Source organism: Erithacus rubecula (assembly GCF_903797595.1).
Source record: "Erithacus rubecula genome assembly, chromosome: 9".
NCBI lineage: Eukaryota > Metazoa > Chordata > Aves > Passeriformes > Muscicapidae > Erithacus > Erithacus rubecula.
The window spans coordinates 10,300,185-10,313,069 of NC_136660.1; the positions used below are offsets into that span (position 1 = coordinate 10,300,185).

Consider the following 12,885-nt stretch of genomic DNA (forward strand, 5'->3'; position numbering starts at 1 on the left):
TACCAATGGAAGATTTTAGAGGAGCTGTGGGAAAAGTGAAAAGTGATTTTAACAGGCAGCCCTAATAAAAAATTTTCATATTCATCAACTAAGGATTGCCACATGAACTCCAGCAAATGTTGTGGGAGCTCAGCATTGGAATTCAGTGAACATTTTTTGTCCCACAGAACAGTCTGCTTGCATATATCTGTCTCTACTGTTTTCATATTTAAAAAAAATCAGATAGATTGCAATATAGCACATAGACCACTGAAATTAAAAATAAATGAAGTAGCATGATGTGAATACAGCACATAATAGGTAAAAAATATTTTCTGGAAAGCAGGCCAGAACTTATGCATTGCTGTTAGAATTTTTTTTATAGGAGTCCTTGAGAGAAAATGTCAACAGTAAAAATGATAACGAAACATATACCTTAACACTTCTTCATTCCCTTGGATTTGAATGACTTCCTAAAAAGGTATTGCACATTAGCATCAGGCTATCATGAGCAGAAAGGCTTTGAGAGTCAAGAACAGACATAAGTGCAGCAGGCTGGCTATCTCACTAATTGCAGTGCAGTGTTCACTGTGCAGGTCTCAGAAATGACTTGCTGTAGTCCATTATTAAGACTACATTCCTGGATAAGAAGATATTTTCTTGTTTACAATGCTGACATTTCCTACAGGAGAGCAGAATAACCAGGGATAACTTTATTCTTCACAGAGCTGTAAAAATTAAACTGACAAACTCATCATACTTTATGTGATAAGCAGTGTGTAGTTTCTACATTTGTAAATCCTGATATGCATTATATATTTTACAATTTTCTGCTCCAAATAACCTACAAGAATAGTTAGTAACTTTTGTCTAAGACAACTATGTCTGATTTTCCTTTCAGGCAATCCATGCACTACCAATTTGTGGAATAGAAGGTGCATCACAACTGGCCATGTCATCACATGCATTGACCATTAATGACAACAATCATGCAATTAAAAGAATTAACTCCTACCAAACAAGAATTTGGAATCAGTCCCAGTCTACACATCCATACACAAAATATGTCTTTACTGTGTTCTTGATCCACACTCCTTCTGTATCATTCCTGGGGTGCTGTAATGTTACTGAACAACTTTTGGGCTTTTTTCTCACCCACTAGGAATTCCTTCCTGTTGCTGTTGTGAGAGAGAAAAGTAGTGACCACACTACTTTGAATGCTAAGCAGGAAAACCAGTGCATCTCAGGAAATACTTAATCCAAGTTTTGCCTGCTGTTATATGGAAATTTTTATGGAATAAACCAGTCCTGCCTCCTCTCTTTTGTCTCCATGGTTTGTGATCTTATGCCCTTCTCCCACCCAAAGTTCTCATTAAAACTGAGAATGGGGAAGAAATGGTAGCTAAATTTCAAAGAAGACATTACCATGCCAAATGTTTTCTTTGTACACACACCATGAGGACAAGAATAGGACCAAACTAAATGTCCGGTCTCTTGAAGTTATTTCTCTGATTTTCTCTAAAGAAATGTCACTAATTGATGTGTGATAAAGATACCATAAAATGTTACCTTCATTTAAAACTACTGGAAGAAATTGCAAGAGAGAAGAAACCAAACCCATTGAAGGTTCCAGCCTAGTAGAAAATTTGCATTAGCTACAAGCCATCGTGTAAATATACAAGCTACAGGATTAATCACTAGCAGTAAACAAATATTTGAAGAGAAGCTTTGCACACAGCACTTGCATGGCAAGAAATTAGCTATAAAAATCAATTATGCATCATTATCATCTGACAGTATGTATCCAGGATATTCATCTCAGGAAACACAAAGCAAGCATCTAGTCAAGTGCAAACACCTGATTCTGAAATTGATAGCCTGAGCAGGGACTCACTTCTCAGAGGTCACTTACCCCATCCTCTTGGGAAGGGAGAAAGGAAAGCCACAATAAGCCAGAAAAGGAAGCCAATCCTTTAAAATCATTGAAAAATAAGCTCTGATCTGTAAATTTTGAAAACAAATTTATTCATAGATAAAACCTTCTCCCGCTGTGAACTACCACAGTCTACCTGAGACCAGGTTTGTGTTGTGGTAAATGGAAGAATTTAGACTGCAGTGAAATGTGGTGTAGCTCCATTAATGCTCAATATTCAAGTTTCTGGTGTTTCAAGGGAAGATCGAGCAGAAGTGAGTTCCTAGTTCATACAAAACCAAAGTATTTTACTGTAGTCAGTGTATTAATACTGCCTCATCTCAGCCAAGAAATAGGTTTGTTTAATTTGATTCAGAGTAACTAGTGGAAAATCTCACTCTGAATCTATTTTTTGGAAACTTTCTACTCAGCCTGAAAATAAATCTCTGTTATAAAAACAAGTTTTAGGTATCTCTTTCTTATTTAGCTTAGCATTTGTTCAGAACAATAGGGATCTAGTACTTAAAAGAATAATCTGGGACATCAATTTACAAAACTAATATGGAAAAACTCATATTACATCAGCATTCCATTTATTACAAGAGTTAATAGACTGGCATCTACATTCTTTGAGTAGTCTTGGAAATTTCATCCATGATTGCTTTCCACTTCTTGGTTTTTGTTCTTTTTTAGAGAAGAGGGCAGTATTAAATTGGAGATCAAAACAAAATTCAAAAGAAGAGATGGATCTGTAGATCTAGGAAGAAGCAAGAATCCTCAAGAGATGCTTTTTTTGAAAGATACCTGCAAACAAGCTTAGGACCTTGTGCACCTTCTTTTATTAGTGTGAAACAGATATGAGAAAAGTTAAATTCATTTAAAGTTTTAAAGTTTACCTTACTGCTGTGGCATTTTTCTTTATGAAACACAATTACCATAGCAGGCCTCTCAGTGAATTACTGGTGGTCTCATCAGCAAGAGATATTGACAGGGAATCTTATAAGGAAATTGCACAACACGCCTCTCTTGTGATTCACCAATAACTACCACTAGAAAAACAGGTCAGGAAGCAAGACTGGAAGCTCAACTGGAAGCTAAAGCTATCCCTGGCAGCCAAGGAAATGGCAGCACCACAACCACTTTTTCACCCAGTGAGGAACAGCTGCAGCCAGCACTAATAGAGAGGCAGACAGAGGGAAGCATTCAAGGCTGCAGCACAGACCAGACCAGCCCTTTCAGATTCAACAGGGTCAAATCCACCTCCAAGGCAGATTTAGCTCGAAGCTGAAATCTTCCAGACTTGCAGAGAGAAAAAGAGGATGCAGTGCCTCCTCTTCTCCCAGAGCATCAAAAATCCAAAATGCTGGCAAAACAACAATATAAGCACATTTTGCCCTTTTTGTTTTTCTTAATTTTCCGTATTCAGTCCTTCACTGCTTTATCTTCTATTCTTCCTACTAATTGGGCCACCTTTTCATAGTCCCCTTATTCTTGTTGCCACCTTAGGCAGCAAGAAGGTCCTGTTAACATAGAAAACATCTCCATGCTTCTACTTCACTGAATTATATTGGCAACAGCTGCACATCTCTACCAAGGAAAGCTTCTGTTCTTCATAGTTTCTGCAAGCTCCTTTTGTTTCCTTCAAAACTTATCTTCAGCCAAGTGCACCATATTTCATTGCTGCTGCTTCTGGTTACATATTGTTTAGATCCCTTTCTTGGTAACTCTGTGAATTGGCTGGCTATTTTTCATTATTTCTGTGGGGCTATGGGGAGAAAAAACAAGTAATTCCTTTACCTGAGAATTATGCCATTTATTAGGATAGTAAAACTCTCATCAAAAAATGCAGTTTTCCAAGTAATATCATTTGCAGGGGAACTTACAAGGGCTTTGTTTTAAAGCTAGGTAAAATTTAAAGTGAGAAATGGATGGAATTCAGAGAAGAATTAGAAAATTAGATTAGGAAATTACCTCCAAAGTGAAAATAATGTTAATTACATTTCAAGAGACCACATAAGCTAAAGAGCTATTATTTCCAGGCCTTCTTAATGGCTAAACAAAACACAAGCAGTTGCTGGGAACTGTGTCACTAGAAATAAATAGCTGTATTATTATCAGCTTCTGAATGTGAATTGCATGTGGAACAAGTTCTTCAATATTCTGTCTATAAACATTCACATCATTATGTTGAGTAATCTTCCAAAAACTTTGGACTTTGCACGTCTTCTAGCATGCCTAGTACCTTTTCCAGAGAAAAGATAGCACTTAATTATTTGTTTGGGTTTTTTTTTTTTTTGTTTTTTGCCTTTTGGGGGTTTTTGTTGTTGTTCTTGGTTTTTTGGGGGGTTTTCTTCAGTGCCAGTCTGTAAAGACACCTAAGTGTCTAATATTAAATTCTATACAGTCACCTATCACTTTCTGACCTCAGAGGTAAGCCTGTGGATACTTACAGTTTTTATCATTTTAAAGGTCCCTTTCCATTCTCCTTTAAGTAGAGGTCCAGTTGTTCCATGAAAAAACTGTGCAGCTGTGAATAACCTGAGGCTGAGGTGGTTCTTGAGATGCCTCTGAAGGAGGGAGAAAGTGCAGAGCTGGTTTCTCAGCTGGTTTCTTGCCTTTTGCTTATTTGCTGTGTCCTGACTTGCTTTGTTCTGAGGTGCTAACAGTAACTATTTAAAACCTCCTGAGCCAGTGTGCCAAGTGATTAATAGAGAAGCTGCCCAGCTGTCTCTGTGGGAAGTTCAATAGAATTCTCTTTTCAGGGGTCACAAACATCAGTGAATTAAATCACACAAAACTCAGTGTTAACAGAAGAGAAAGTTCCTGACCAAAAATGAAGCTTGTGTGTAAAAATCTGTACTTTAATATGAGCTAGCCATAAAATTAATTATAAAAAAGTACTGCTATTACTACCACAAACATTTACTGCTTTAGCACCTTAAATGTTTAGTGTGCCTTATTGGCTTGGACAAGACGAGTTTCTTTTCCTGGTTGCTTTTACCATCTAGATCAGTCAGAGTACAGAAGGCAACAGTGAGACAAGTGTCAAATGACTGCTTGAGGAGAAAGGGATTTACAGGAGGTTCAGGAGGGGTCTACACCAGGATTTTGAAGAGAACCCCACAGGGCTCAGAGACTGCTCAAAGCAGTAGCTTATAGAAATATGCTCAGTGTGCCTTTCCTACGTGTACTGTGATGAGATTTTATTATTTTTCTAGCCCAAGCACCAAGCAATTGCTCCACAGATCTAGGCTTCCAGTCTCTTTTCATGGGGTTAATATTTATAGCAAATGGATCAGGAACACATTGTGTGCATCTTGTTTTTACATATAAAATAGCAAGATGATAAATATAGCAGCCCCACCCTCTCTCATAACTCAGATGAGGATAATACCCAGTCCTATAGCAAAGTAATATCCACTGTGTCTCTTGCACATCTAAAAGTAGAAAGCGTGTCAAGGCCAGTGAGAGAATTGCAGCAAATCAGTCAGTTAGAATAAACTGACCACTTACTGTGGTCCTCCCAAGACTGTTGGGCTTCATGAAAATGTAAATAAAATGTGTATGACCTTATTCTGTCTCTCTGTGGGGAACTTTGTAGGCTTGAATTCAAAAGCATAATGGCAAGTTTCAAGCTGCACCTAACTATAAATGCAATCACAAAATTCACAGGGATGTTTGGAGACTGCTTCTCTTGTTATCAAGGTGCACCACTGGGTAATGAAATTGTCAACAGAAACTGTCCAACCTTGATTTGGAACACAGAATCTGTTTACCAACCCTGATACTTCATACAGTACTCTATAAATAGCTCCTGCCCATACTTCTTGCAGTATAAAATGTGAGAAATTTAGGACAGGAACTTAGCATTCAGTGTAATTGGCTACAAACCCTTGAAAATCTTTTGGAAGTCATCCTCTTTTGCAATTTGCTGATAATTTCTCACCTTTCAAGTGCTAGCAACATAAATAATGGTGATGATAATTCAGATGCAAAACAGAAATGTTTTAGGCCTCCTAATGAGGATACTTTTTGGCCACAGGACCAGTGGCTTTGAAAGTGAGTCAACTACTTCCATTATTTACTTTTGTAACTATCTATTACTACAGCTATCCAGAATGCATTCCTGTTGGTCCTGGATCAGTTATTCAAATAAAGGGCTGTAGTCTGGTGGATTCTTCTGCTGTCCACATGGCTCCAGGAGTAGCTCCCCACCTGAGGACGTGATGATTTCTTCCTGGAATGATAAAACCAATTAAAATATCAAAGATCTAAGCCACACCTACCTTCTAAGAATAGCAATGAAGCCCATCACTCCACTGTAACTGGCAAGCAACTGTGAATAAACACTTGATAAAATAATTACAGACCCACAAAAGGATCTTATTGGTTAATCAATTGCTTCATGCTTAGGAAGTCAGCTACAGTTGCTTATAAAGGATATTCTCATGGATTAATTTAACAGACAGAAGCCAATCTTACCATGCTGCTACCTCCAGATAGATGAGCAAGAGCTCAATGTTGAGTGCTCACACACAACAGTAACAGTTTTCTGACTGATGACAGCAAGGTGAAAGACATTGCCCTTGCTAGGTAAATACAGTCTGTACTCACAGCACCTACTCTCATTAATTAAATAGTCCTGTGCCAGATGTGTCATTCCAGTGACTGATTACCAAGACACCTACTGGAAAAGTGGAGAACTTGGTCTTTGCCCCTGTTCCCACAGAAATGATAATTCATTTTGGTTTCTGTAGAAGTTTAAGACTGATAGATGCACCAAAATGGGCTGGAATCCAGAATTATGTTGACTAAAATAGCAATCCTTCATCTGAAAGTTTAGATCTAAGATATGGATCTACACATGGACCTAGTATTTTCAAAACCTATCTAGTTTCTGTTGAAATTCAGTGCAAATTTGGTGCTTGATTTCCTCAGAAGACATGCAGGCACCCAGTTATTTTTGACTTCCAATCACTATACCAGACTGAGAATCAGTTCAGAAAGTTTCTGCCCAAACTAAATGATTTTCAAAATCAAAGAATCACAGAATTATTTAGATTGGAAGAGACCTCTAAGATCATTGGGTTCAACTTTTGGCCAATCAACACCTTGTCAACTAGACAAGAGGGTTGTAAGGAAATAAATACAAATACTTAGCAATTATCTCAGATATGTTGTTGCTGCTTTCCACACAGTATTTAAATGCAAATAATGAAAGAAGATGGGTACTCACATCATATTTTGTAAAGTTTGTTATTCCAACTAATGGTTACCACCCCCTTGTGTCTGCCAGCTGAGTTTCTTGAGTGACCTCTCAGTTTTTTAATTAAAATTAAGTCAATAGGGGTCAACAAGTAAAAAATTAGTTATGCCAGCCTTCCTCATGCCCTCAAAAAAAAAGTCCATGCAACCTTTGGGGTGAGGAAGTATAGTCTTGCCAGAAATAGTCATGAGGAAAGCAGCAGCTTCTCAAAAAAATGTAGCAAGGGCTGCAAGGGAAAATGTGCCCGCAGCTCAACCAGTCACATACAGATTGCTTGGGGGGTTTACCAGGAGGCTTTGGGACAACAGCAGTGTGCCCCACCAGAGAGGGCAGGCAGAAAAGCCTCTAAGAAAATCATGTGACGGACAGGATAAAATGCCTCCTGACATGATTGCCAAAGGTACCAGTTTTAATACAGCCATAAGCTAGACAGGGAAAATAGAATTGTATGTTGGCATTAAAGCTGAACCTGCTTCCCTGATAGGCTTACTACAGGGCCAGCTATTAACTCTTATCATGGGACACCTAAGCAAGTTTTTCCTTTTTTTAAATGGCAGAAACTAAAAGCCATTCTGCTTCTGACAAGTGCTCTAATGCTGTCTGTAAATAGATGTGTTCCTAACACAATGGTAGCCTAACATGAGCTGTGATGAAAATATAGGAACATAGCTGGAGCACAGATAGCTGGAATTGGTTGTCACCATCACCAGGAGCAGAGGGGAAACTACATTAGCCAGAGGTTCTACATCCAACAGCTGATAATCTGCATTTGAGGTGTTGCATGTATGCTTTTCTTTCCCTCTCAAAGCCTTGGCTAGACTCTCCAGGTGCCCTGGCACTGGCTGGGATGTAGCTTCACAGCTGCCTGTGCTCTGCTGTGACACTGTGTTTTGAATTTGTGGCTAAAACAGTGTGGATAACACACTACACTTTTGGTTATTGATGATAAGTGCTTCCAGATGACAAAGGCTTTTTCCCTCTCTTTTTCCCTGCCCTGCTGGCAGAGTAGGCTGGGAATAAGGGTGAACTAGAAGGGAACACAGCCCAGTTGGTTAACCCAAGCTGGCCAAAAGGACATTCTGTCCAAGAAGGGTGTCAGTGATTTGAGCTTCCAAGGTGGCCATTGAGAAAGGATGTATTTAAATTAGGAGAGGACATATATTTTAGTCAAATGTGAAACCTACCATCTCCCCATGTGGAAATACAATTTGTGGATATTTAATGTCATAGTGATCTCTGAGGGAGCACTAAGGACATGCTAAACAGATGCTGCAAAACAAGTGAGAGAAAAGCAAGATTTAAAAGATAGGGAATTCGGGAGAAAAATAACCTGAGACTGAATACCTAAAAAATTAAAAGCTGTGAAGAAAAGGAGGAGCAAAAAATTTACAGAATTACTCTGAGACAAGAGTGAGAAAAGGATAGAATAGGAAGGGGAACTAGAAAGTGGGGGTTGAAAGGAATTATAAGGGTGGCTAAGAAAAAAACAGAATTAAAACTGATGGAAATAGGGACAGATGCAAGATGAAAACAATTTATGCTTTCAGAACCAGTGCTACCGTTCAGTTACAGTCTGGCAACAAGAAACAGAACCTAGAGGTAAAGTAATTCAAACCCATCCAAAGTCGAATAGTAAATTTCTCTTGCGAGATTGTTTTGGGTAATAAGGAGTGACCTTAATACATCCCTAAAAGAGAACCCCTCCACATTCCCTTCTTTAATGCAGGGTCACAGTCTCTTGCTTTTGCACATTACAGCCTTCACATCAAAGGTAGAAAAATGCTGAAATTTCATTGAAAGACCTTTCTATGGTATTTCCAATCCAATTTTCCACAGCAAAAAGGCTCAGAAAGTGTTACATCTGTCAGCCCTTATTAGGCCATTTGTAGCCAAGGAGAGTACACACTGTATAAGGGGACACAAGTACATATTGGAGCATTTGAAAAAAGGGGAAAAGCCTTCTGATTCCCTGCAACAGAAGTATGAATGTTACAGCTGGGCTTCGTGCACAATATTCTTTCCCACTATGGTCATTCCTATTTTCCAGTGTGGTTTCAAACACACGGTTCCTCCTTAAATTATTAATCCATTCCACCCAGCTATTGATCTCCACCTAGCGAGTGTTACCTTGTGAAAATCAATCAGGTCTGTGAGCGTTGGGTGTCGGTTGGGATCTACCCCCAGAAAGCTGTAGAAATCCCCCGAGGCATCCACCAGGAAGTGCTTGAAGCCGTTTTGCTGGCGATAGGACAGCGCGTAGCCCCAGATCTTCTCACTGACGCGCACCAGGAACGCGCCTTCAGATTTATTCATCAACAGCTCCTCTGCTTCCTGGCGGCTGATAATGCCTGGCAGGAAAAAAACCCATGGTTATGTGGGTAACAGGTCTGTCAGAGGCAATCAAATGCAGCAAGTGCTGAACAGAAGTGAAATCACAGTGGTGTAATTTCTGAAAATTGGAATGTTTCTAGCAGGAGATGTTTGTGCTGTTTGCCTCTGAAGGACAGCTGTAAGAATTTTGATGGAGTCTGCTGGGATATGTTTTTAATTTGATGACTAAGACTTGCTTTTTCCCATCTTTACTGCTTTTTCAAAGGAAATGCATAAATGCAATTGATCTATCAAACCAGCAAATTCTGGACAAGCCATCATTTAAGCAGACTAGCATGGCTTGGCATTGCAGTTTGGATTTGCAATACATTGCTACTATTTGCAGCTGTATTGCAATCCTGCAGACTCTTTTGACTTATAACTGCTTTATAAATCCTATAGAAGGATCGTAAAGCAAGTGCCAGGAGAAAAAGCATTTCTCTGCTTTTATACATACACACACATACATTTCCCAAGCCTCCAGCTCTTTGGCTGCAAGGCACATCAGTAACAGCAGATTTCTTAGATTTTTTTTATAGCAGTCACAGAACATCACACAGAATTTAAAACACGATGTAGAGGTTTCCGTGGCCTAATTCTCCAACTCAGATATTGTGCAGGTTGGTCACAGTCAGTCATTACTGTTGCCCTATTCAATACCCTAGCAAAATACTCAGTTTCATAGAAAGACCAACATCAGATAGGATATGGGGCCTGAAGTATGCTGAGGCCTTGTAAAGGCATTTTACTTCCACAGAGTCCACTTCAGCACACACACAGTACGATGCTAATATAAAACAAGATGTCAGTAGACAGAAGAAAGAAGATTATTTCTTCATTTTCATTGTTTCAGTTCAAAACAATAGGAAACAATAGGAAACAATAACATGTACATAAATCAGTATTCTTCCTTTTGCTTCTATTTCAAATACCCTCAATATGAGCTTACAAGTATATGTCCAGAGACGTCACCACTGAGGTAAATTGGATGAAAAGGTTTAATGGGAGTAGAGTTTCTTGAACTTGCCCATTTTATTCTTTTGTGTTGGAAAAAAATCTTTATCTCTCTTCTTCCTTCTGATTCTGGGGTACAATTGAAGTTGCTGGTACTTCTGCTTGCATAGAGGATGTGTCAGATAAAACCTATTCTGATTCCAACTCACAAGGAAGGTGTGATCAGAATTGCAGCTGGCACTGAACCAGAGCATGCCATCCACCCAGAGAGCCTGGTTCCAGTCTGTCTGGTCAGCCTAGAGGACAGTCAGCTCATGTCTCAATTATCTGTGAAACACCAGATGCTCACTCTCATCAGGAGCAGATGTTGAATTAGGCCATTCTGAATGTGAACATGGCACATACATCAGCAGATAATGTATGTACGTGTTCCAAAGTTACTCTCTGTGGGGAGAACTTTCTCCAAACAATGCATGTAATATTTAGTGGACCTGCTTGTCATCATAGAATCCTACACATGTCCTGGTGAGAGTTCCATGGAGTCCAAGTACTGAAAAGCCACATTGTTTTAGTGGAATAATAAACATAGTTCAGGGATTATCTGTTTGTACAGAGAAGAGTTTACCTGAAAGTTTGGAATGCTCTAATTAAGTCCTTAAGGAAAATTATGCCTCTGGGAGACAAAGGAAGGGACTGAGAAGGTTTGGGTAGTAAAAGCAAGCACTGTGTGATATTAGGAAAGGTAGAAAATCATCTCCTTCTTTCATTTTTTGTCTACTTTGAGAATATGAATTTCTTTTACAGTTTTACTTGGCGCAGTGATGAAGGGCTCAATCTCAGTGGGGCTCAGAGGGCCCCATGGGAATACCCTGAGTACCAAGAAGAAGCATACACATATACAGTCTCTGCATGACACACATTTCTCTTTTATGAAGGACATTGCAACATCTTCGCACCAGACATGGAAAACAGGCAGTGCAAACATAAGCTTTTGTTTAGAAACAGCAAGTAGCTGCTCAGCAACAGTGTCAATTGTGCACTTTTCAAAATTAGAAATACTTTTTTTGCAGGCATTCAAAGATGAATTATTAATTTTTTTTTAACTCCATTCAAATAAAAAAATTGTACCAATATGAACCCATATGATACAGTTTATTATGGGAAGCTGTACCACCATATACCAATACCAGCTACTGAAGAATTACACAAAAACTTATTCTGAAATCTGGTAACCCAGTCTTCTCTCCAACTGACCTAGCTAAAATATACATGAAAGGTTTTATTAGTGATTATGATGGCTACTTCCTTGAAAAATCTCTGCTGGAAATAAATACAGATGAGCCACACTACCAATCTCAGAGCACTTAATGACAGGAAAGGATAAACGGTGCCATTAGCAGCAAATACTACATTAATTACAAAACAATCAGTATTTATACTGTAGTTCTAGATTGAAGGCATGCTGATAGCTTTTGAGATAACAACTGGGTGTTCTTCTCCAAACAGTGCCAGAACTGTTATGCAGCCCTGACAAGGAATGAGCTAGACTGGATAATTCAGCATCAATGAATATAGAGGATTTGTAAAAGAGAGCTGTAAAAAAAGAGTGCTTGTATTATACAGTGAACATTATTAGGATGTTTCTAGGGTTTGAATCACTATCAGGTATATAATATGAAATTCCTTTAGCATTAATTAGTTTAATGGCAAACAATCTGTTCACCTGCTCCCAACTCCTATCAGTGGAACTGAATCACTGGAAGCTCCCACATGATGCCATCTTCTTTGTCAGACCTTATTTTTGTTCTGGGTACTTTATATCATCGAGTAGGTGAGAAACACTACATCATTCACAGCCAAAATCTTTTCTTGTTTTAATTCTCTTTCTTGCTAAAGATGGTGTAATAAATTATCAGCCAGCCACTATCTTCCCTTTTACTCTCCTGATTCTGTTAATAGCTCACAAGAAACCATCTCTCCCCACCATCTCCTCCCTCTCTTTGCCTCCCAGTTATTTTATTTTTCTTTGGTTCAATTCTTCAGAGGGTGGTTATTGCAGCAACGAAAGTCTCCCTCTACCCTTTAAAAAAGATTATCCTCTTCTCAAGACAATTGGAAAAAGAGTTCTCTCCTGAGATGACTGTAGAGAGATAGACAACATCTGTGAAACCCCTACATAGAAAACTGGTTTTAACTAAAATCAAGAAACTTTGGTTTCCCGAGGCTCCAGTAAGAGGTATGGAATTACAGATGCTCTTATTTGTGCTAGTTAGGATATTAATTATAAATATTATATTGAATAGAAACCACTGATGCATTTTAAACTAATTTCTCCTCACTCTCATTCTTGCTAATCTCTTAAAAAGGTTAAAAAAGGGAGAAAACCAGTCCAGTTTTGAAATGC

General features: G+C 38.7%; 1 protein-coding gene across 3 annotated transcripts in view; it reads right to left on the bottom strand.

Moving 5' to 3' along the window:
• Positions 1–212: 212 nt before the first annotated feature.
• SH2D4B (SH2 domain containing 4B) overlaps positions 213–12,885 on the bottom strand; it is a gene marked incomplete at its 5' end in the record, with an annotated part of 62,480 nt that continues 49,807 nt past the window's right edge. For all 3 annotated transcript variants that reach the window (XM_079311896.1, XM_079311898.1, XM_079311897.1), the window contains 2 exons: positions 213–6,128; positions 9,285–9,505. In XM_079311896.1, the coding sequence (XP_079168022.1) occupies positions 6,036–6,128; positions 9,285–9,505 (314 nt within the window). In that variant the 3' untranslated portion in view covers positions 213–6,035. The remainder of the gene's footprint in view (positions 6,129–9,284; positions 9,506–12,885) is intronic.